The following is a 25,006-nucleotide window of genomic DNA, read 5'->3' as shown; positions in this document are numbered from 1 at the left end:
CTCCAGATCGTTAATGAAGATATTGAATAAAACCGGCCCCAGCACCGACCCTTGGGGCACTCCACTTGATACCGGCTGCCAACTAGACATGGAACCATTGATCACTACCCGTTGAGCCCGACCATCTAGCCAGTTTTCTATCTACCTTACCGTGCATTCATCCAGCCCAGATTTCTTTAACTTGCTGGCAAGAATACTGTGGGAGACTGTATCAAAAGCTTTGCTAAAGTCCAGAAATAGCACATCCACTGCTTTCCCCTCATTTCACCTCAATGGGTGTGGAAGCTTGTTAACAGCAACACTACAAAATATGCCTCAATCCCCACCTGGAAGAACCACTTCTAAAGGTCATTTCAATGCCATTTTAGGGCTAGATCCTACCTGGGAAGGAACTCTCCCAAAAGTACTCAGCATAGCACTTAACTTCTGATCCTATGAGCTGTAGCAGAACTGCTCAGCGACTGTGTACATCTGCAATGTATGGCAGTGATATCAGCCTCTGACTACATTAGGGGAATTCTTCTGATGTTTCCCAGCATTACTAACATGGTTCACCTCTATTAATATTAGCATCATTGGGAGCCCTACTGTAAATGGATCATTGACTGTTTCCACCATTTTAAGTACTGGATTGATTAGAACTGCTCTAAGCAGGCTAGATGACACGGTGCTTAAAACAGCTGTAGCAGCTAGGCGCTTGTCTACACTAGGGCTCCCAATATTCCTAATGCAAGTGAAGGTGAACCATGTCATCAATACTGGGAAATTTTTGAAAAATGTTCCTAGCGTAGAATGGGCTCTAGACTCACATTCAGGCTGTAAGCTCACTCTCTTTGGGAGAGTTAAGTAGTGTTAAAGTAGTAACAAGTATGTTGAATCAACTAATAAGAATATATTATGAGTCACAACTGATATTGAGGAGATGTTGCCCTCTAGTAATCTTAAACTCAAACCATACTAATACAAGTACCCTAAGCAAATGGAATGTAACAAGAACTACATTCACTGTGTCCAACTGGCTTCACTCCAATCCAGGGCACGAAATCTTTGGCTGCAGTATGAAACCCTGTCCACAGTGAATCATTTGTTAACTGAAACAGTTGTTTTGTACCAGTGGAAGCACAAACAGTTCAGTACATCCACAGTGGTCATGCTGAATTATGTTAAAAACACCTGCAATTTTGATGTGTGTCTACACAAATTGCTCTGATATACCAGTTCTGCTGCAATGAACTCCTGGACATGATTAGCTAAAATAATATTAAAAATACCTATATCCTGTCTCCACCACAGCTTCAAACATTAGTAACACTGTTACACCTGCACTCTACTCAATACAATTACAATAGCTGGGGCCTTAGAGACTTTTATTTAGTACACAATAACAGTGGGAAATATTGAACTAAATGATGCAGTGACAAACAAATAGGTTTGTTTTTTCTTTATTTTGTGATCAGAAACTGTTCAGCTAGCTCAGCTGGTTAGAGAGTAATACTAAATCCTCAAAGCTGTGGAAAAATCCTCCCACTAGGCAATAGCTGAGAACTATTATTTCTCCCCCTGAACCAGCTCCTATTGTGCAAAGATATTATCAGCACATTTTATGAAACCTGACGCAGATTTGAATCCAGAATGGTAGAGAGCATAGGGAAACAGTGTGGAAGTTAAGAATGTTGCTTCAACTCCTAGCTCCATCAGTGACTTTCTTTATGGGGTTGCCCAGCTGAGAAATGCCAGGTTTATACATATGATGAATGGGGCTTAGAAGAGGGCACCACAACACCTCCCCACACCACACATACTTCAGCCCCTGAATTCCAAATGGTAGCACTTCAACCAAAGGGCTTACGGAGGCATAAATCATGGCAGAGCTATTCTGATTTAGATTACATTGGTCAGTATTTCTCTAGATAAAATGCTGCAGCACTGTATCATTTTACAATAACATTAGAATGAACTGGAGATCACTCTGAGCGGGGGAATTTTCAGCCTTAAGGGAAATGAGTGACCTTATTTCACATTTTTTCATTAACATATCAGATTTCTTGGAGTAATGCCAGAAAAATTATTTTAGTGAAACCTCAGAGGGACCTTAGCACCAAAACATAATTATGTACAAAATAGCTGTTTTAGTGGGAAGTTCTTGAAACAGCTAACATTGCCATGTGTCTCATTCTTTCCAAGGTGTTAAAAGAATATGTTACAGTTAGCACTCTGTCTATAGGTTAACAACAACGTATATGGGGATGGGATTCAGAAAGGTATTTAGGTGCCCAACTCATTGATTCCAATGAGAGTCAGGTGCCTAAATCCCTTTGTGAATCCCATCCATAGCATTCACAGACTTGTTGAGCTTTCCCTTTAGACAAAGGCTACAAATGACAACAACTGACCATGTTATTTTGAATTCTAGACATATAGTATAATATAGAAATATAAGAAAATGAAATTAACTGGAGTGTAAATATTGGCCACTGCTGTATATTTCAATTCAGTTTCCTGCAAACAATAGGCATTCTCTGTCGCCTTGTAAATGTGAAGATACTATTTCACAATGACATTATTAACGGAGTGAAATTTTTCCACAATTCCAGCATATTCCTACTTTTTACACTCTGCATCTATGTGAGATGCATTACATTCTGGGCACCCATGTGTGACGTTATTGACATGAACTGTGACTGTATAGATCATTGTTGCAACCAAGGTCCTATAGTTGTACCAAGAAGGTCAAGTAAGGTGTCTATAGACAGGTTGTAATTTGCTGGTTATAATTATGCTGTCTGTATGTGTGTATCATTTTTGTATTTGAAGTTATAAATATTGGCTATGTACTTATCTAAATGTGTTTAAATCTAAGTAGCCTCAGTAAAGCATTTGGTCAGCTTCTTGAGAAAGGACTATTCTCAGTAACTGCCCAATTAAGAAACACTTAACTGACAATGGACTTTGGGAGATGCCAATTCACATCTGAGCTTTCCTGGGAACCGTCAAACTAACATGTAAACAATGGTGTCAGCCTGCAAAAAGCTGAATCATTCATGGACGTGTGACTTGCCCAGGTGGCTACAAACTCCCTCTTGTTGCTGTGACTTTGCACAGAAGAACAAAGGGGTTTCCACCCACAAGAGAGAAAATATAAAAGGCCATGGAAGCCTCTCCATTTTGTCTTCAGCTGGCTCAAGAGATGGCCTCTCCACCCCAAAGAGATGCCTGAAAGAAACTGGAACAAAGGACAGTAACTACGGGGGGTTGAGTGATTGCTGGACCCAGGCCATAAGCTACAACGTTGGTCTGAAAAGGATTGGGCCCAGACTAGGAAGGAGTCTAGTCTGTGAAAGAAGCTTATTAGGACATCTCTGAGGGTGAGATTTATCTGTATTCAGTTTCCTACTGTATTAGGCTTAGACTTGCGTGTTTTGTTTTATTTTGCTTGGTAACTTACTTTTTTCTGTCTGTTATTACTTGAAACCACTTAAATCCTGCTTTTTATACTTAATACAATCATGTTTTGCTTATTAACTCACCCAGAGTAAGTAATTAATACCTGGGGGAGCAAACAGCTGTGCATATCTCTCTATCAGTGTTATAGAGGGTGGACAATTTATGAGTTTACCCTGTACAAACTATACAGAGTAAAATTGATTTATTTGGGGTATGGATCCCATTGGGAGCTACGTGTCTGGGTGCTAGAGACAGGAGCACTTGCTAAGCTGTTTTCAGTTAAGTTTGCAGCTTTGGGGGCGTGGGTCAGACCCTGGGTCTGTGTTGTAGCAGATTAGCGTATCTGGCTCAACAAGACAGGGTTATGGAGGCCCAAACTCGCAGAGAAAATGGGCTCATAGGTCGTCTCAAGACATCAGGTGACAGTCCCAAGGGGGTCTCTGTGACCGAACCCATCACACCATGGCTCATATTTTTCATAGATTTTAAGGCCAGAAGGGATCATTGTGGTCAGCTAGTCTGACCTCATATATAACACAGACCACAGAATGTCCCTGAATGAATTTGTGTTTGGACTAAAGCATATCTTTTAGAAAAACATCTCATCTTGATTTTAAAATTTCCAGTGATGGAGAATCCACCACTATGTTTGGTAAACTGTTCCAATGGTTAATGACCTTCACTATTCAAATTTATACCTTATTTCTGGTTTGAATTTGTCTAGATTCAGCTTATAGCCATTGGATCTTGTTATATCTCTGTCCGCTAGCCTGAAGATTCTATTATCAAGTATTTGTTACCCATGTAGGTAAGTATAGACTCCTTAACCTTCTCTTTGTTAAGATAAATAGACTGAGTTTCTTACTAAAAGGGATGTTTTCTAATCCTTTAATCATGCTCATGGCTCTTTTCTGAACCTTCTCCTATTTATCAACACCCTTCTAGAATTGTGGACATCAGAACCAGACACAGCATTCCAGCAGCAGTTGAACAACTGCCAAATACAGAGGTAACATAACCTCTCTACTCCTACTCAAGATTCCCATTTATGCATCCAAGAATCATATTAGCCTTTTATACCACATCATTGCACTGGGAACTCATGATTAACTGATTATCCATCAAAATCCCCAAATCTTTTTCAGAGTCACTGCTCCTCAGGATAGAATCATTGTTCCTTGATGTATACATTTACATTTAGCCATATTAAAATATATATCGTTTGCTTGTGCCCAGTTTACCAAATGATCCAGATCACTCTGAATCAGTGACCTGTCCTCTGAATTATTTACCACTCCCCCAGTCTTTGTGTCATCTACAAACTTTATCAGTGATGATGTTATGCTCTCTTCCACATCATTACTAAAAATGTTAAAACAGCAGAGGGCCAAGAACTGATCCCTGCAGGACTAACTAGAAACACACCCATTCGATGATCCCTCTCCACTGACAATTACATTTTGAACTTATCAGTGAGACTGCTTTTAATCCATTTAAATGTGTGCAATGTTAATTTTATATCAGTCTAGTTTTAAATAAAAATGTCATGCAGTACCAAGACAAATGCATTACAGAAGTCTAAGTCTGTGGCATCAGCAATATTACCTTTATTAATCAAACTTTTAATCTCATAAAAAAAGATATCAAGTTAGTTTGACTGGATCTATTTTCCAAAAGCCATGTTGATTGGCTTTAATTATATTACCCTCCTTTAATTCTTCACCAATGGCATCTGTATCAGCTACTCCATTATCTTGCCCAGGATCTATGTCAGGCAGAGAGGCCTATAATTACCCAGGTCATTCCACTGACCTTTTTAAAAAGTGGCACATCATTAACTTTCTTCCAGTCTTCTGGAACTTCTCCAGTGTCCCAAGATTTATTGAAAATAAACATTAATGGTTTAGCCAACTCCTGGATGCAAGTTATCTGGACCTGCTGATTAAAAAGGTCTAACTGTAGCTACTATTTAACATCATCATTAGTAACTATGGGAATGGAAAGAGTGTCTCATCATAATATGATATGACTACATAATGTTTTTTCCCCAAATATAGACAGAAATATTTATTAAACACTTCTGCCTTTTCTGCATTATTTCTGATAATTCGACCATTTCCATCTAGTAATGGACCAATACTGTTGTTAGGATTCTTTTTGTTCTTAACATACTTTAAAAAAATTATTTTGTCCTTAACTCTGCTGACTGTACATTTCTTCTTGTATACTTACACTTCCCTTATCAATTTTCTACAATTCCTAAGGTATTACGTGGGCAGTGGCAGAGCTGGGAATAGAAGGGTTCCAGTCCTACTGCATAGGTTACTTTAAAGACCTTTCGTGGTATATGAGATACTTGCTAACTTCCTCATGATGAAGAATAGACAAGTGGACACCCAGTCATCTCAGGAGGGAAGAGTCAGCTGGCTGACAAACTCCTGAAGATGAAACAGGATAGGATGGCAACCATAGCGTCTCTGAAAAGACAACTGTATGTAAAGAGGGACATGGGCATTCTGAGATGGTGGTGATGCTATTAACTTTGGGGAACTAACACCCTATCCTGTACCTTTCAAGACCTTCCTTCTTCCTGTATGTATTGGTTACTGTTTCCATGACAAGACTATGCAAATACGTAAGAACAAACCCAATAACATAGATCAATGCACAATTCTTAGCAGTATAAATCTATAGTAGCAATAAAAGTACAGTCCCAGCCTACCCACCCCAGTATTTGGAATTGAAACTGTTATTTCTTTGATCTTTTTTGTCCCTGGAAGGGAATGATTTGATGATGATGAAAGGAGGATACTAGTTCTTCTGGTAGGAGATATGACATAAGTAACTGCTTCTACCAATACTTTTAGAAGTTTTTATGTTTTTGGATAAACAAACTTGAAAGGTCTTTGCAAATGAGTGCAATGAGAAGTCACTGCAAATGAGTGCAATAAATGCATTGAATCAAAAACGTTTATTCATTGCAATGAGAAACGATGAGCTGGAGCTGAAACTCCAGTATTCTGCACCATTTCTAAATTACAGTATGCGATGATTTTAAACCACAGTAGGAAACAACAACAAAAAAGGCAAAACCTATGTTTCAGTTCTACCATTCTCTGCAGATATCTCCAAAGTGAAAGACTGAAAGTAGACATACTTTATTAACCACACAATCATTGTTTTCTAACCTACTGTCAAGAAAATCCTTCGAAGTGCAATAGTGTATGTCTTTTTTCTATGGCTAATTTCTGCTTCATAGAATCATAGAATCCCAGGGTTGGAAGGGACCTCAGGAGGTCATCTAGTCCAACCCCCTGCTCAAAGCAGGATCAAACCCAACTAAATCATCCCAGCCAGGGCTTTGTCAAGCCTGACCTTAAAAACCTCTAAGAAAGGAGATTCCACCACCTCCCTAGGTAACCCATTCCAGTTCTTCACCACCCTACTAGTGAAAAAGTTTTTCCTAATGTCCAACCTAAACCTCCCCCTCTGCAACTTCAGACCATTACTCCTTGTTCTGTCATCTTCTACCACTGAGAACAGTCTAGATCCATCCTCTTTGGAATCCCCTTTCAGGTAGTTGAAAGCAGCTATCAAATCCCCCCTCATTCTTCTCTTCTGCAGGCTAAACAATCTCAGTTCCCTCAGCCTCTCCTCGTAAGTCATGTGCTCTAGCCCCCTAATCATTTTTGTTGCCCTCTGCTGGACTCTCTCCAATTTATCCACATCCTTCTTGTAGTGTGGGGCCCAAAACTGGACACAGTACTCCAAATGAGGCCTCACCAGTGCATGGGATTCTTCCGTCCTAAGTGCAGGACTCTGCACTTGTCCTTGTTGAACCTCATCATATTTCTTTTGACCCAATCCTCTAATTTGTCTAGGTCCCTCTGTATCCTATCCCTACCCTCCAGCGTATCAACCACTCCTCCCAGTTTAGTGTCATCTGTAAACTTGCTAAGGGTGCAGTCCACACCATCCTCCAGATCGTTAATGAAGATATTGAACAAAACCAGCCCTAGCACCAACCCTTGGGGCACTCCACTTGATACCGGCTGCCAACTAGACATGGAACCATTGATCACTACCCGTTGAGCCCGACCATCTAGCCAGTTTTCTATCCACCTTGCCGTCCATTCATCCAGCCCATACTTCTTTAACTTGCTGGCAAGAATACTGTGGGAGACTGTATCAAAAGCTTTGCTAAAGTCCAGAAATAGCACATCCACTGCTTTCCCCTCATCCACAGAGACGGTTATCTCATCATAGAAGGCAATTAGGTTAGTCAGGCATGACTTGCCCTTGGTGAATCCATGCTGACTGTTCCTGATCACTTTCCCCTCCTTTAAGTGGTTCAGGATTGATTCCTTGAGGACCTGTTCCATGATTTTTCCAGGGACTGAGGTGAGACTGACTGGCCTGTAGTTCCCTGGATCTTCCTTCTTCCCTTTTTTAAAGATGGGCACTACATTAGCTTTTTTCCAGTCATCCGGGACCTCTACCAATCGCCATGATTTTTCAAAGATAATGGCCAATGGCTCTGCAATCTCATCGGCCAACTCCTTTAGCACCCTCGGATGCAGCGCATCCGGCCCCATGGACTTGTGCTCGTCCAGCTTTTCTAAATAGTCCCGAACTACTTTTTTCTCCACAGAGAGCTGGTCATCTCCTCCCCATACCGTGCTGCAGAGTGCAGCTGTCTGGGAGCTGACCTTGTCTGTGAAGACAGAGGCAAAAAAAGCATTGAGTACACTAGCTTTCTCCACATCCTCTGTCACTAGGTTCCCTCCCTCATTCAGCAAGGGGCCCACACTTTCCTTGACTTTCTTCTTGTTGCTAACATACCTGAAGAAACCCTTCTTACTACTCTTAACATCCCTTGCTTGCTGCAACTCCAAGTGTGATTTGGCCTTCCTAATTTCACACCTGCATGCCTGAGCAATACTTTTATACTCCTCCCTGGTTATTTGTCCAATCTTCCACTTCTTGTAAGCTGTTTTTTTGTGTTTAAGACGAGCAAGGATTTCACTGTTAAGCCAAGCTGGTCGCCTGCCATATTTACTTTTCTTCCTACACATCGGGATGGTTTGTTCCTGCAACCTCAATAAGGATTCTTTAAAATACAGCCAGCTTTCCTCGACTCCTTTCCCCGTCATGTTGTTCTCCCAGGGGACCTTGCCCATCAGTTCCCTGAGGGAGTCGAAGTCTGCTTTTCTGAAGTCCAGGGTCTCTGTTCTACTGCTCTCCTTTCTTCCTTGTATCAGGATCCTGAACTCGACCATCTCATGGTCACTGTCTCCCAGGTTCCCATCCACTATTGCTTCCTCTACTATTTCTTCCTTGTTTGTGAGCAGCAGGTCAAGAAGAGCTTTTCCCCTAGTTGGTTCCTCCAGCACTTGCACCAGGAAATTGTCCCCTACACTTTCCAGAAACTTCCTGGATTGTCTGTGCACTGCTGTATTGCTCTCCCAGCAGATATCCGGGTGATTAAAGTCACCCATGAGAACCAGGGCCTGTGATCTAGCAACTTCTGTTAGTTGCTGGAAGAAAGCCTCGTCCACCTCATCCCCCTGGTCTGGTGGTCTGTAGCAGACTCCCACCACGACATCACCCTTGTTGTTCAGACTTCTAAATTTAATCCAGAGACTCTCAGGTTTTTCTGCAGTTTCATACTGGAGCTCTGAGCAGTCATACTGCTCTCTTACATACAACGCAACTCCCCCACCTTTTCTGCCCTGCCTATCCTTCCTGAACAGTTTATATCCATCCATGACAGTACTCCAATCATGTGAGTTATCCCACCAAGTCTCTGTTATTCCAATTACATCATAATTCCTTGACTGTGCCAGGACTTCTAGTTCTCCCTGCTTGTTCCCCAGGCTTCTTGCATTTGTGTATAGGTATGTAAGATAACTCACTGATTGTCCTGGTGTCCCAGTATGGGGCTGGAGCCCTCCCCTCTTGCACTCACCTACTTGTGCTTTCTCCCGATATCCCATGCTTGGATGTAAGTAATTAAAATGCATTAAGATCATCATCAAACTCACTCTTTCCCACCTATAGTCATCTGAGCAAGTTGAAAATGCTACTCCCCAGGACCATGTTAATCAGTTAGGTGTGAACTTCACAGCCCAAATAGGCTCATTTAAACAATAATATGCAAGGCAAATATTAAAGCAATTTTAAGATTACATATGTAATGACAAATTAGGTAAAGTGCAATAAGGAAATGTTAACATTATTATGAAAACCTCATTTTTTATTTCTCTGTCTTTTTTCTGTTTAAAAAAATAACCATAAAGTTCCACTAATATTATGGGCAGAGGGTATTTATTATATTAAAGTCAAACAATCACAGCTTTAAAAAGTCATTTTCTTCTTATCATGATGCAACACAGCTTAGCCTTGATGAGACAGCTATGAAAGAGATAACATTTCATCTTTTATTCCTCCTGGCAGTAGGACATTCTCACATTCAGACTTCAGTTAAAAATAAAAAAAGTGTTGATATCCTCTGGTACTCTTCCATGGCTAATACTATTATTTAATCAGTCTCCCCTCGTGAGAGACAAGGTCTAAATTAGTATTAAGGCTGAATTATATCTTTCCTTTAGAACTAATGATTTTTTTGAGGTTAGGGTTAAAGCAAGCAGTAGCAGGCTTCCAGGGATGTTTGTTCATGTATCTTTAGAAATATTAACAGATTTGAGGGATATACAAAAATTAAATGTTTCCCAGAGACTCTGTTACTGAAATGACTGACTTCTGTGTTTCCAATAATTTTCACCCTAATTTTATGCAATGATTCTACATAACAGGTGTTGCTAAGAAGCATTATATAGATAATCACAAGAGAGCAATATCAACAATTCTCCCTTCATTAGTACACACAAATTGAAGGAACAGACAAAGGTGATGTAATTTCCAGGCACTGACACAGTGATTGACTGTACTGCCAGAAGTTGCATAAAATAACTGTACATCTATATACAGATCTCTCTTAGTTTCCTTATAGTGCATAGCACTGTGGAAAATTAAAGAGCCCAAAGGTGGGGAATAAAGAGTTGTTTTTGTCTCAGACCCAGCAGTACAGAAAAGCTTGTGTGGGATTTTTGTTTGGCTGGTTAACAGCATTGATACTGGAGGAAGGGTTTACGGAAAAGGTGTGTTTTACCCTGGTTTCTGAATATTAAGATTGGGTTTAGTTTGGTCTCTTCTGGCAAGATGTTCCTTAGCTGGGGTCATGCTGCCAAAAATGTTCTGCTTACAGGACATTAGGGATTACAGGAAATGGTGATTACCGGTGGTGGTAAGAGAGTCTCTGATGTAACTATGTATCCATTAGGTATCTTTTGAGCAGGACTTTGAACTCTCCTCTGAAATGAATGAAAAATTAGATAAGCTAGTAAAAGCAGGTGAAATGTGTGTTGCAGCAGCCATTGTTACTAACGAGGTGTGACCGGCATGCTGTACCAGCATCTATCTTTTTGTAGTGGTTATGTCCACCCTCAGGTAGAGTGAGTTGCCATAGTTCAATCTGGAAGTGATGAAAAGCATGGATCACAGTGGCTAGGGTCCCATCAACATCTCCTGGTTAGGTGAAGGTGAAATATGGTGTTTCTTGCCATTAGTCCAGATGCTGTGAGGGGACTAGCGAAACCTCAAGGTTCCTCACCACCCTGACAGTTGTTTGATGCTCTTCATAGGTCCAAGCACATTGGTAAATTCCTCAAAGTGCTCCTCCCCATCTTAACTAACTTCCATCTTCCCTGGACTGTGCTTGAAACAAACGTTATTCATTCACCTGTTGATTTCTTCCAAGTGTTGGGAAATACTGGGAATGGCTTTAAAAGGAGATGTACAGCTAAGTGCCCTCCTCATATCAGTCCCCTTAGTCTGTGGTATATCACAGTCTGTCAGGATGGTCTCATGCAGACAGTGAAGAAGAACAGAGAGTATTGGGCTTGGAGGACAATGCAGGATAGGACTTGGATGATAAGGACTAAGTTATGCTATCTGTGTTATGTCTGGTATGAATAAGCAGATCCAACATAGTACTATTCAATTTAATCTCATGAGATCTCACATGTGGCATCAACAATGGATGATCAACATTGTTGAAGGCTGCAGAGTTATCTAGCAGTTTCAGCACAAAGACTTGTATATTTGTCTCGGGCCCGGAAAAGGTGATGGCTGCATCAGCACCAGCAGAGCCATTTCTCTGCTGTAGCTGGTCTGAAACCTGTGATGAAAACTGCATGCTGGCAGAGGACAGATGCTGCGAGAGCTAGGATGCAAGAGAGAGCTGGAGACCAGATGATAACGGATGGTGGCATTAAGGACATTATTCAGGGTCAGTTGGACTTCTTTGGTCTATAGGTGTTTTTTTAGGTAATCTGACATCTTGCCTTCTTTCAAGGAGGCAAAGATGATCTCAGTTATCAAGGAAGCCAGATGTTCTTAGGCTTCCCCAGAGGTTTCAAAGATCTACCATTGGTTTAGCTGTCTGAACAAAGGATTGGGAACTAGGAACTCCAGACCCAAGTGCTCATCTCAGCACAGACACTTACTCTTTTGTGATCTTGCATGAGTCATCAAACTTCACGATGCCTAAACTGTTCAAAAGAGACAAGGTAGGTGAGGTAATATCTTTTATTGGACCAGCTTCTTGTTGGTGGAAGGGACAAGCTTTTGAGTTTCAGAGAGCACTTCCTCGGGCCTGGAGAAGGTACACAGAGTGTCCAATCTAAATAAAAGGTGGGACAGATTGTTAAGCATAAAGGGTTTATGCGTGCTGTAGAAGATCTTTTAAAATGAAGTGGGCAATTAAGGGTTAAAGGACAGTAGGGCGTGTTACAAATTGTATAAATATCTTCTGTCTGTGTGTTCCATTCTATGCATCCGAAGAAGTGAGCTGTAGCCCATGAAAGCTTATGCTGAAATAAATTTGTTAGTCTCTAAGGTGCCACAAGTACTCCTGTTCTTTTTGCGGATACAGACTAACACGGCTGCTACTCTGAAACCTTACAAATTGTTGTAATGAGCTCCGAGAAAAGGCAGTTACTCACCGTAGTAACTGTTGTTCTTCGAGATGTGTTGCTCCTATCCATTCCATGTAGGTGTGCGCGCCGCGCGTGCACGGCTCTTCGGGAAGATTTTTACCCTAGCAACACTCGGTGGGTCGGCTGGGCGCCCCCTGGAGTGGTGCCGCTATGGTGCAGGATATATACCCCTGCCAACCCATCCGCCCCTCAGTTCCTTCTTGCCGGCTACTCCGACAGTGGGGAAGGAGGGCGAGTCTGGAATGGATAGGAGCAACACATCTCGAAGAACAACAGTTACTACGGTGAGTAACCGCCTTTTCTTCTTCGAGTGATTGCTCCTATGCATTCCATGTAGGTGATTCCCAAGCCTTACGTAGGCGGTGGGGTCGGAGTTAGATGTTGCAGAATGCAAAACTGCTGAGCCAAAGGCTGCATCATCTCTGGACTCTTGGGCCAATGAGGCAAAGGTGTGGACCGAGGGCCAGGTAGTTGCACTACATATCCCCTGAAAGGGTACGTGAGCCAGGAAGGCAGCCGAGAAGCCTGAGCCCTGGTGGAATGTGAAGTAAGGTGGCTCTATGGAACATGGGCCAAACCCCAGGAGGTGCGGATGCACGATGTCATTGAAGACGAAATCCTCTAGGAGGAGACAGGCATGCCCCTCGTCCGGCACGCCAGCACGACGAAGATTTGGGGGCGTTACGAAAGGGCTTTGCCCGCTCGATATAGATTGCGGATGCCCTATGGAGGGCAATTGTTGCTCTCCTTGCTATAAGTGAGGCTTCAGAAAGAAGACCGGGAGGAAGATATCCTGGCTGGTATGAGAGGCTGACACCACCTTTAGGGAGGAAGGCCGGACGTGGTCACAACTGCCCTTGTCCTTGAGAGACACAGTATACCGTGGGTCCATCGTGAGCGCCTGAAGCTCGGAGACTCGTCTGGCCTATGGAAAGGCCACCAGGAAAAACTGTCTTCCAGGACAGGTATGTCAGCAAGTATGTCGTCAGTGGCTCGAATGGGCAATCATAAAACTGGTTAGAACCAGGTCGAAGACCCAGGTTTTGGCGGGGGCCAACTGGGGGGGTATAACGCTCCAAGCCCTTGAGGAACCTAGAAACCACAAGGTATAAGAATACAGAGCGGCCACTCTCCGCTGGGTGGAAGGGAGAGATGGCTGCCAAGAGTGCCCTTAATGAGGACCGCGCCAGGTGCTGCTGTTTGAGAGACCAGAGGTAGTCCAAGATGGACTGGATCGGGACCTTGGCAGGAGAAACATTGTGCGTTTCGCAGCAGCAGGAGAAACGCTTCCACTCTGCCAGATACGTTAACCGAGTGGAAGATTTCCTACCACCCATGAGAATCCCGTAGAACCGAGGCAGAACAATGCAACTGGGATCGGTTTAGCCACGCAGCAGCTATGCTGTGAGGTGTAGGGATTACAAGTCTGGGTGGTGAAGCTTGCCGTGATCCCGCGTTATGGGGTCTGGGCAAAGAGGCAGGGAAATAGGGTTGGCTACCGACAGGGGTAGCAACCTGGTGTACCAGTGCTGCCCGGGTTACGCTGGAGCGATCATGATCAGGTGCTCTCTGTCCCTGCGGAGTTTTGGCAGGACCTTGTGAACCAGCGGGAACGGTGGAAAGCGTACAGCCGATGGCTCATCCACGGCATCAGAAAACACCTCCAAGATCGAGTCCGGGGAGAGGCCTTGGAATGAGGAGAACTTCTCTATCTTTTCGTTCTCGCGAGAGCGAAGAGGGCTATGCGGGGAGAGTCCCACTTCCAAAAAACTAAATGGAAATGTCTGGAGGAAACGACCACTTGTGAGACAGGAAGGATCTGCTGAGGCGATCCGCCAGCTGAAATGCCTGGTATACAAGGCCGACTGCTCTCAGCTTTCGGACATTGATGCGGAAGGCCAGCTCTTGAGCCGACCGAAGGCCGTGAGTGCGAAACTGACCCAGGTGAGCACCCAGCCGAGATATGGGGTGTCTGTCATGAGGGACCCCGAGGAATGAATGGAACAGCATCCCTGGATACACCAGGGAGGGCGCTGACTCCCGGTCGAGGGAGCCTAGGATACCCAGGGGGAACGAGACGACCATGAGAATGCTATCTCTGCCCGGGTGGTACACCAAGGTGAGCCACGATTGAAGTGGACGGAAGCGAAGCCTGGCATGTTTGGAAACAAACGTGCCGACAGCCATGTGACTCAGGAAACCTAAGCAAGTGCGAGCCAAAGTTGTCGGGAAGGTCCGTAGACCTTGTACAAATGTTACCATCGCCTGCAACCGAGGCGGAGGTAAGCAGGCTCTGGCGAGACTGGAGTCCAGGATGGCCCCAATGAATTCTATTCCCTGTGTGGGAATCAGAGTGGATTTTTCTATTGATCATCAGGCCTAGACACAGGAATAGGTCCGTGTCGATGCCCGCATGACTGGTAACTTGGGCTCGGTGGTCCCTCTGGAAACGACGGTAGGCCCGGAACTGGGGGTACCTTCCCTGTGGAGGAGAAATGGCGACGTGACAATACGCGCCCTTCATATCGAGGGCGGCATACCAGTCTCCGAGATCCAAGGATGGGATGACGGTCCCCATGGGTACCATGCGGAATTTATCTGCATCGTGAACTTGTTGAGTCCCGCAGATCTAGGATAGGTCTGAGACCTCCCTTCGCCTAGGGGATTAGGTTTCATCCTTAGGTACCTCCTGTATAGCTCCGATGAAGAGGAGCGTCCGCACCTCTTACAAGAGGAATCGCTCATGAGAGGAGCCCCTAAGAGGGACTAGGATGGGTAGGCTTTTGCCCCATTGGCGGTTAGACGGACCCTAATTTTGGCTCCTTTGGGGTCCTGATTGACGCCTACGACCGCGTAAGCGACGCCTGCTGGCAAAGTCCTGGCTTTGTCTAGGCGCAGGGTAAGAGCGGTCAGGCTGGGGACGGAAGGGTCGGCGCTGAAGCACCGGCGTGTGCATGCCGAGAGAGAGTGGAAAGTGACCCTGTTGCCCTTTAGGCTTTGCAGCCTAGAGCCAGTTTTTTCAGAGAACAGGCCTTTGCCATTGAAGGGCAAGTTCTGTATAGTGTGCAGCAGCTGTGAGGGAAGGCTTGATAACTGGAGCCATGAAAAGCGCCTCGTGGCAACACCCGAGGCCAGAGTCATGGCAGCAGAGTCAGCTGCATCCAACGAGGCCTGGAAGGAAGCTCTCGCTAGCGACTTCCTTTGTTCCAGGAGGGCATCGAACTCTTGACGGGAGTTCTGAAGAACCGACTCTGTAAATTTGCCCACCACCACCCATAGTAGCGGCTAAGCAGGGCTTGCTAGTTTGCTACACAAAGTTGCAGGGCACCCGCCGAGTACATCTTACGGCCTAGTAATACCCTTCAGCTAGCCTCCTTGGCTTTAGGGGCTGGTGCCTGCTGGCCATGGCGTTCCATCCCCTTGCGGGACTGGACGACAAGGGAGCGGGGGGGGTAGATGTACCTATAGGTACTCGTACCCCCTGGATGATACCATGCACTTGCGTTCCGATCAGAGGAGGGCCCGAGCAGTATGTTTCTGCCCCCGCCTCCTCTGGGGAGGAGGCAGAAGAAAGGCCAGGGACAAGCGGGTCCTGTGTGGGCTCGCACTCCTGGACGACCTCCTGACCCAGTGGGATCTGGGAGCCCGGTGGCTGAACCGGGGCTTGCTCCATACCGGTCGGAGGGGGACGGCTAATTGTCGCCTCTGGCTCCCAGAGCTCCGCCGGAACGGAGCGAGATGGGAGCACCGGTATGCCTCTGGCGTGGTAGTACGCCCAAGGTGACTAGAAGGACCACTGATAGGTCTCCTGGAAGACTCTGGAGGGCACATCGGAAAACAGAGTACTGCGCATATGAAGCGTCCGCACGTGGCAACACTGATGCGTGGCTGGATGGCCCCGAAGGAGCTGAAGAGCCTTTGGTAGAGTCTCCTTCTCTAATTGACGTCGCTCAACGCGGCACCGGGGATCGGTACCGGGAGACATACCGGTACTGAGAACGGGACCTGCCACCGGAGCTGTGCCGGGCGGTCGACTGAGAGCGCGAGGCTCGATGTTCAGGAGTGGCTACGGGAGTCTCGGTGCCTGGGGCGGTGCCGGGAGCGGGATCGGTGCCGAGTGTACCGGGCCAGCGAACGGGACGCTGACCGGTGCCGCAAGTACTAAAGGTACCGAAATAGAGAACGGTGCCGCGACTGCGAGCGGCGTCGGGACCTCGATCGGTGACGGGACCAAGAACGTCTGTGGGACCGCGATCGGGAATGGTGCCGCTCTGCGGTACCGACGCAGGGTGGCGTGAGCAAGACAGGCTCGCCGATAGGCAATATAACCCGCACCGGCGGTGTCGGGGGTTAAAGCAGCGCAGGCTCTGCCCTTGCCATCAACTCCCTCGCTGTGGAAATGTTTCCAGCGTGGAGGGAATAGTGAGCTCGATCACAGCTCGCACCGGGGAGCGTTCAGGTGCTGGACTCGACGGCTCTTATGTGTCCGGAGTCTACGGTGCTGATACTGTCGGTGCCGCAGCAGGTACCGGTGCCGGGCAGTACGACATAGTAGAGCGCTCGGGCTGCGGAGCGGGCAGCTCGGACGCAGCTTAAAAGCGAGCTCGACCACGGTTCGTACCGGGGAGCTTTCCAGCACCGGACTCGACGGCTCTTGCCTGGCCGGAGTTAACGGTGTGGATACTGTCGGTGCCGCGGCAGACATCGGTGCCGGGCGATCCAACTGAGCATAGCGCTCGGCTGCGGAGCAGGTGGCTCGGACGCAGCGTCATAGCGAGCTCGACCACGGTCCATACCGGGGAGCTTTCCAGCACCGGACTCGACGGCTCTTGCCTGGCCGGAGTTAATGGTGCGGATATAGTCGGTGCCGCGGCAGACATCGGTGCTGGGCGATCCGACTGAGCATAGCGCTCGGCTGCGGAGCAGGCGGCTCGGATGCAGCTTCATAGCGAGCTCTACCACGGTTCGTACCGGGGAGCCTCCCAGCACCGGACTCGACGGCTCTTGCCTGGCCAGAGTTAATGGTGCGGATATTGTCGGTGCCGCGGCCGACATCGGTGCCGGGCGCTCCGACTGAGCATAGCGCTTGGCTGCGGAGCAGGCGGCTCGGACGCAGCAAGTATATCGTGCCTCTTCATCCTCCAGGAGAGGGAACCATGCCGAGTGGACGTCGGAGCCAGCGAGGGCCAGTGCCGGGAGGCCTTGGCGGTACCGGCGATCCGGTGCCGAGGGAGCACTCCTTGAAGACTAACCAGCACTCGGCGCCGAGAGCAGAGGAGCAAGAGCTGCCTCCCTCAGGAGCTGCTTGAGACGAAAGTCCCGCTCCCCTTTGTTCTCGGATTAAAGGCCTCACAAATGCGGCACTTATCTGCTAGTTGAGATTCCTCGAGGCACTTAGGAGAGGATCTCTTGTCGGCATCGGCTTGTGGCCGGCTGAGCAGTGTAGAACCCTGTGGACCGGGCATCGGACCCAGCACCGGGTGAGGGGAAGGGGATAAACCCCGAACCCCTGAAAATAAATACTATACTACAAACAAATAAAGTTAACTACAACTATAAACATCTGAACTATATACTAAACGAGAGAAACTACGAGTAGCTAGGGAAGTGGAGGTCAGCTAAGCCGCGCTCCACTGTTCCAACGGCCGTCACGGGCGGGAAGAAGGATCTGAGGGGCGGATGGGTCGGCAGGGGTATATATCCTGCGCCATAGCGGCGCCACTCCAGGGGGCGCCCAGCCGACCCACCGAGTGTTGCTAGGGTAAAAATCTTCCGAAGAGCTGTGCACGCGCGGCACGCACACCTACATGGAATGCATAGGAGCAATCACTCGAAGAAGAACCCCAAACCTTTCACCAACAGAAGCTGATTAAAAAAAAAGATATTACCTCACCTACACTGTCTGTCTCATATCCTGTGACCAACAGTTATAACAACACTGCAAAAAATTATTCAATGCAGATAATACTTTTTTACCTACTGTAGTTATTAATGCTTATTTATCTTACAAGGGTATTGTAATAATCAAATTGTTATACCATTTTGAAGATGTAAAAGGCTATGTAAGTGGAAAGTATTCTTATAAGTACTAATAAATAATAATGAAATTAAGAATCTCATAACTAATCATTTAAAATTAGGGTTGACTTCACCTGAATATCAGTGAACAATAAATATATTTTTGTATATTGTTTATTCATAACTAAGCACTACTGGTAAGCAGAAAAATAATTTAGTATGAATTAATTCTGTATGTAAAATGCATCTATAGCTAAAAGAACATTGGAGGAGGTCATTTTTCCTTTGTAGTAGGAAACAGAACTTTAAATCCTGGTGATAGCTCAATACTATAAAACATTAATAACAGAAGTTATCCACTTCATAAATTATCTATTTAGTTAATTGTCATAAGCATGCAGCTAGCTATTGCTCTTTAATTATTCAGTAAAAAGCTCTATTCATCATCAGTGTTATAGTCTAACCAAATATTTATAAAATAAACGCAGAATTTGTCAGAATTTCTCCCAAAAAAGGACAGCAGAAGGAAAGAGATGACAGAGCAATCTCAAAAATTATTCTACAATTTCATGGCTATCTCTCTGATCAGTTAATTATTAGAAAGAACATCTGACAAACACCACCAAGTCCTACAGCCAGAGGTAAAAAATACTGGGTTATCCTGAGATATTAAGCCCAGTCCTGAAGAAATAGAAACTAATTTACCTGTTGTGATCAATTGCCTTCTTTTCGTTAACATTTCTGAAATGAGCTGGACAAATTTATGAGTGAGACTGTATGATGGTGCTGTTTGTGATGGTAGGTGGAAGGGCCAACAGACGTGGAGCCCACTTCTGGTTTATGTCCTATGTTCCTAAAACCTCATGCTTCAGGGCTTTGGCCAACTACTTGCAGGTGCCAGGAAGGGATCACCTGCAAAATGTATTCTGAGCTTTTTTTTTTAAAATCTCCTTCCTCTGAAGCATGAGTATGGTCACAGCTGGAGATGGGACATTGGGCGGGGTGGGCTGGAACTCTGAGGTGACACTGAGCATTCTCGCTCACAAGTGTTTGAATGTCTGATTTTTGGCCAGATAATCAGGGTCTATCTTATTGTCCTATCTGGGGTTAGCAAGGAATTTTTCCCCAGTTAAGATTTGCAGTGACATTGGGGGGAGGGGGGAGAAGGATGCATTGAACTTCTGGGTATATCTCACTTAATCATATCCCTGCCTTTGTGGGGCTCTGTGCACAAGGGCATCTTGGTTTCTCCTATTCTCTGCCTGTGGCACATAATAGTCTAGTCTCCAGCGGGCTGTAATACTTTGGTCTAATTTCAGTTGTTAGGTTTACTGTATAGATACTGGGTAGTGCAGAGATGGTGACCTCTGACATACAGGAGGTCAGACTAGATGATCCAGTGGTCTCTTCTGGCCGTAAACTCTGTAACATTATGAAAAACACCAGCAAGATAAAAAGCTTCACTCTGTCATGAAAATGGAACTACAGCCATCTCTCTAGCACGTTCATAGATTCCAAGACCAGAAGTGACCAGTGTGATCATCTTGTGTGACCTCCTATAAAACACAAGCCATAGGATTACTCTGAATTAATTCCTATTTGAACTAAAGCATATCTATAAAAAATCCTATGTAATCTTGATTGAAAAATTACGAATGATGGAGAATTCACCACAACACTGTTCCAATTCCTGATTAATCTCACTGTTAAAAACCCACACCTTAATTCCACTCTGAATTTGTTTAGCTTCAACTTCCAGCCACTTGATTGTGTGATACCATTGTCTGCTAGGTGCTATTATTCACTTGCACTATCTCTGCTTACCATCTGTTGAGCATCCGCTGGTACCATCACTGGAACAGTAACGCATTTCAATCCTTTGTCTTCCAACCTCTAGCAAATTTGGGTCAGGCAAGCGTGCCTTACAAGTGTATCGGAATCGTTGTTCATAGTGGCCACCATTGTCTGAGATATTGACCGGAGTCCAGGGAGTCCAGGGGGTGGTCTTTTTGAGCTCTGGACAGGGATTGGTGTTACAAGGTTGATACTCCTAGAAGAAAATTATCCATTGTTTATATTTACAGTATGGTATAGAGTAAACAACCTGACAAGAGAATTTTGATCCCATCTCCTTCTCCTCCAATCTTCATCCCTGCCAATGGATTTTGAATTCTAATACCCCAAAGGTTTTTTTCTATTTGGAGGAATATACATAGAATGGGCTAGATTCACAAAGGAATTTAAGAGTGGTGACCCTGAGTGTTGCCACGCCTAACATTTAGCTACCTAGAAAAATTACTGGGATTCACAAAGCCTGAGTTCGGAACCTTGACTCTGTATACAATGAGTGGGGAGAAATAGGCGCCTTTCAATGGAATTTACAAAAGCCAGCATAATAGGCAGGTCTTAACCTAAGCTAGCCAATGGCAAATGCCAAGCCAAAGAGTGTATCGAAAGACTCATCCCTGTCTTGGAGACAGGCAGATAAGTGTGAGCTTCAGGAAGACATCACCCTCTGCTTGGAAGTTTCTCTCTTTGTGGGGGGAGGGGTGGATAGGGAAAGGAGGAACTCCAGATAACTATCAGCTGAGTGGTTAGGGCACTCACGTGGGATATAGGAGACCCCCACAGTTCAAGTCCCTCCTCCACATGATGGAGTAAAGGGATTTGCACTGGGATCTACTATGTTTCAGGTGAGTCCTCTAATTACTTGGTTAGAATATTTTAACACAGGGCTCCATCAGGCCTGGCCTACATCTAAAACGTAGGTCAACCTAGCTATTTCACCATAGGCGCCGACTCCATGGGTACTCCGGGGCTGGAGTACCCATGGGGAAAAAATTGTGGGTGCAGCGGCCTCACCGATCAGCTCCTTCCCCTTCCTCCCTTTGACTCCCGCCCGCCACGGATCAGTTGTTCAGCAGCCTGCAGGAGGCCCTGGGGGGGAGGGGACTGGAGTGAAGGTAGGACACGCTTGGGGGAGGGGGCGGAATGGGGTGGGAAGATGCGGGAAGGGGTGGGATGAGTCTTTGGGGGAAGAAGAGGAGTGGGGGCGGAGCCTGGGGCGGAGCGGGGGTCGACCACCCACAGAGAAATTAGAAGAACGTGGCGTTTTCACACTCCTGAGAGATGTAGTTAAGCCGACTTACACCTCAGTGTAGACACCCCTAGGTCGATGGAAGAATTCTTCCATCAACATAATTATCACCTCTCGAGGGGGTGCATTTACTACAGCAACAGAAAAACTTCTGCTGCTGTAGCAAGTGTATAAACTATAGCGGCATAGCTGCAACATGGCAACTGTGCTGCTACAGCACTTGTAATATAGACATACCTAGGTCTCTCCTGTTAAAGTTGTTCCACTGTGGATAAAACATCAAATAAATGGAGCAGGAGAACTGGATCCTGGGCCGCTCAGCTGAGTGCTCTAACCAACAGGCTACATAGTCATTCTCTCACTGATTCTTTCATTATTTATTCACAGTGGAACAGCTTTAACAGGAGATAGACTGAGGCAGCCCCACACCAGAATATCTCATAGCTCAAGTGGTTAGGGCACTCACCTTAGGGGCAGCAGACACAGTTCAAATCCTTTCTCCCCCTCAGATGGAGAGAGAACTTGAACTGGGGGTCTCCAACTTCCCAGGTGTGTACCCTAACCACTGGGCTAAAGTTTATGAGCGAGGTCCTCCTCCTGTGCCCCTGCTGTTTTGTGTAAGCTCACCTGTAGGGGGCCAGTCAGGTGACACTTCAGAATAGTTAGGCAGAAGAACGTCTTTCTTGCCCCACTTTGTGCACTGCTCTGGAGCTTAGGCATCCATAAGCCTGATATGGGGCTAGAACTGCCCCACTCATCTCAACAGATTGTCATACTCACATGCAGAAGCAGAAGCACAGGCACCTATGGAACTTTTACCAGAAAAATGTAGTTGTTGAGTGAGTTTAGGCCCCTATAGGGGCAGCTGAGCAGGGGCTTTGTGAATGTCTGTGGGGCTGGATTCTGGGTGTTAGGAGCCTAAAGTGGCACTTAATGTGTCTAAATCCTTTTGTGAATCTAGCCACATGTTATTAGCTGCACTAACAATAATTAAATTAACTAGGATAAAATTAGATCTACAGTATCTGTGTAATAAAGCTCAACTTTAAGGCATTAGCTAGGTCTATAATTAAGCAGTAGCTAAGACATTTATATATTTTCAGATTATAAAGCACTTGAAAAAAATGTAAATAAAACATACAAACCAACTATTAATTCCCTTAATTACATTTGCCAGCATGCAGAAAAACAACTTCCTACTCCATATGGATTAATCTATGTATATGGGACAAGGGTCTCACACATACATCTCTAAAGTCTTCAGTAGTGTTACATGGGTGTAACTGAGAGCAGACTTTATCTCAGAGAGTCATATCCATACCTGGCTGTTTCAAAAATGATAATTTGATGACATTCTCTCAGCTCTGAGATACAGGATTTAACTTATTATTTACTTATTTACATTGAGAGAGTGTAAATATCATTTATCATAATGTCATAGGAGGAAGTACAATAAATGTAGATGTCCACTGCTGCATAACTGGCCTGTGTCTTTTCAGTCAACATTTTCAGTTCTCTTTCCTTCAAAAATATATTGTAATTCATGTTTAGTAACCAGATGCTGTAGTAGAGTGAGTCTATCTCCCAGTTTTAGCATCACTGAAATAGAAAGAGAACTTAAATACAACGGGTTGAATTCTACTCTCTGTCACACATATCCAACCCCACTAAAGTAAAAACCTGGATGAGTTTCCAGAAAGGCTGTATGGACATACAGGATGGGCCTTTTTCTCCACTGTCTTGAATATGTGTAGTCATTATACCAGTGCTAAATCAGAATAGTAAGTAGAATTTTACACCCACTTTGCACAGCTGTCAATGACTACACATATTACAAGGCAGTGGAGAATCAGGTCCCACATGCCAGCCCTCAGTGCTCTATGGCAAGGTGGAATTTAATTCTGTGGCAAGGTCTCTGGATTCTGTGGCAGTTTCCGATAAACTAAAAAATATATTTTTTTGCTGAATTAAATACAAAAATGAATATCACAAGCAGTATAGTGACCTCTTTGTTCTTTACTTTGATAAGAAAAAAGTTTATTTTACACTGTCCTCACACTTTTAATCTTCAATATACTGCAGATTTTTGTATTGATATTGCCCAATTGCATCACAGAAGATGTCAGGGTGAAATGGCAGGTTTTGGCAGCCAGGTATGAGACGAGGTAACATTGTAAACTTCACCATTATTCACAACCTGATATGAGTGGGGCAGTTCACACCTTTTAGAACTATTGTTTCAGGCTGTCGGCATATTCAGAAAAACATGATAGCAAAAGTGTACCCTCAGGTGTGGTCTACATTTAGGGCTTGTCTATACTTGAAACACTACAAAGACACAGCTGCAGCTGCACCATTGTAGCACATCAGTACCTTAGATATTACCTATGTCAACAAGATGGGTTCTCCTCTGTTGGCAGAGATAATCCACCTCCCCGAGAGGCAGTAGCTAGGTCTTTGGAAGAATTCTTCTGTTGACCTAGAGCTACCTACACCAGGGGTTAGATCAATGTAACCATGTTGCTCAGGGGTGTGGATTTTTCACACCCTGAATGATGTTGCAGAGTTGACCTAACTTTTTAGTATAGACCAGGCTTTACAAGTTATATCAGCATAGCTACATGGATCAGGTGTATGAAAAAAATGTAACCCTGACCAACATGGCTACATCGGCAAAAACCCCAGAGCAGACTTAGCTGTGTTGACACAAGAGTGGTTCTATTGATGTAGCATGTTGCTCGGAAAGATTGTGTTCCTACATCAACACAAAAATGCCTTCTGTTGATATAGTCTCTGTCTACCCTAAAGGCACTATTAGCACTAGCTATGCCAGCATAAGCTATGTAGTGCAGACACATTTTCAAGGCTTTCTTTGCAATACAGAAATCTAAAAACATATGACCTGTTCACCACTGTGTTACTCCAGCTTTACTTCACTGAAATCTGTGGAGTTAAACCAACGTTAAAACTGAAGTAATGCAGTGGTGCGACAGGACCACCATTTTTTGTTTAAATGAAAGGTTAGGCCTCATCTACATTTAAAATTTAGTTTGACATAGGTATGGTGCTCAGGGGTATGAAAAATCTACACCACTGAGCGCTGTAGCTATGCTGGTCTAACCCCTGGTGTAGATGCAGATCCAAAATCCTTCCATCCACCTAGCTACCATTGCTTGGTAGGTGGTGTTCCTATAGTGACAGAAAAATCCCTTCTATTGCTGTAGGCTGTGTCTACGCTATGAGGTTATGCCAGCATAGCTACAGCCATAGATTTTGGAGCACAGTTCTGCAGGAAAATGCGTAGCAAATTCTTGGGTTGCAGAATCACAAGAGCCCTGACCACGTGTCTGCGAAGGAGTTTAAAAAACCATAGAATATGAGTTTTTCA

The 25,006-nt window shown here is 45.0% G+C and overlaps 1 protein-coding gene across 2 annotated transcripts in view; it reads right to left on the bottom strand.

The window, feature by feature from the left end:
- SEMA5A (semaphorin 5A) overlaps positions 1–25,006 on the bottom strand; it is a 668,529-nt gene that overhangs the window by 60,925 nt on the left and 582,598 nt on the right. For both annotated transcript variants that reach the window (XM_045005697.1, XM_045005698.1), the window contains one exon: positions 20,346–20,571. In XM_045005697.1, coding sequence (XP_044861632.1) covers positions 20,346–20,571 — 226 coding nt within the window. The remainder of the gene's footprint in view (positions 1–20,345; positions 20,572–25,006) is intronic.

This window comes from Mauremys mutica, chromosome 2 (genome assembly GCF_020497125.1).
Source record: "Mauremys mutica isolate MM-2020 ecotype Southern chromosome 2, ASM2049712v1, whole genome shotgun sequence".
Taxonomy (NCBI): domain Eukaryota; kingdom Metazoa; phylum Chordata; order Testudines; family Geoemydidae; genus Mauremys; species Mauremys mutica.
Note: the sequence above shows the minus strand (reverse complement) of the source record. Positions and strands in the feature narration are given on the sequence as shown.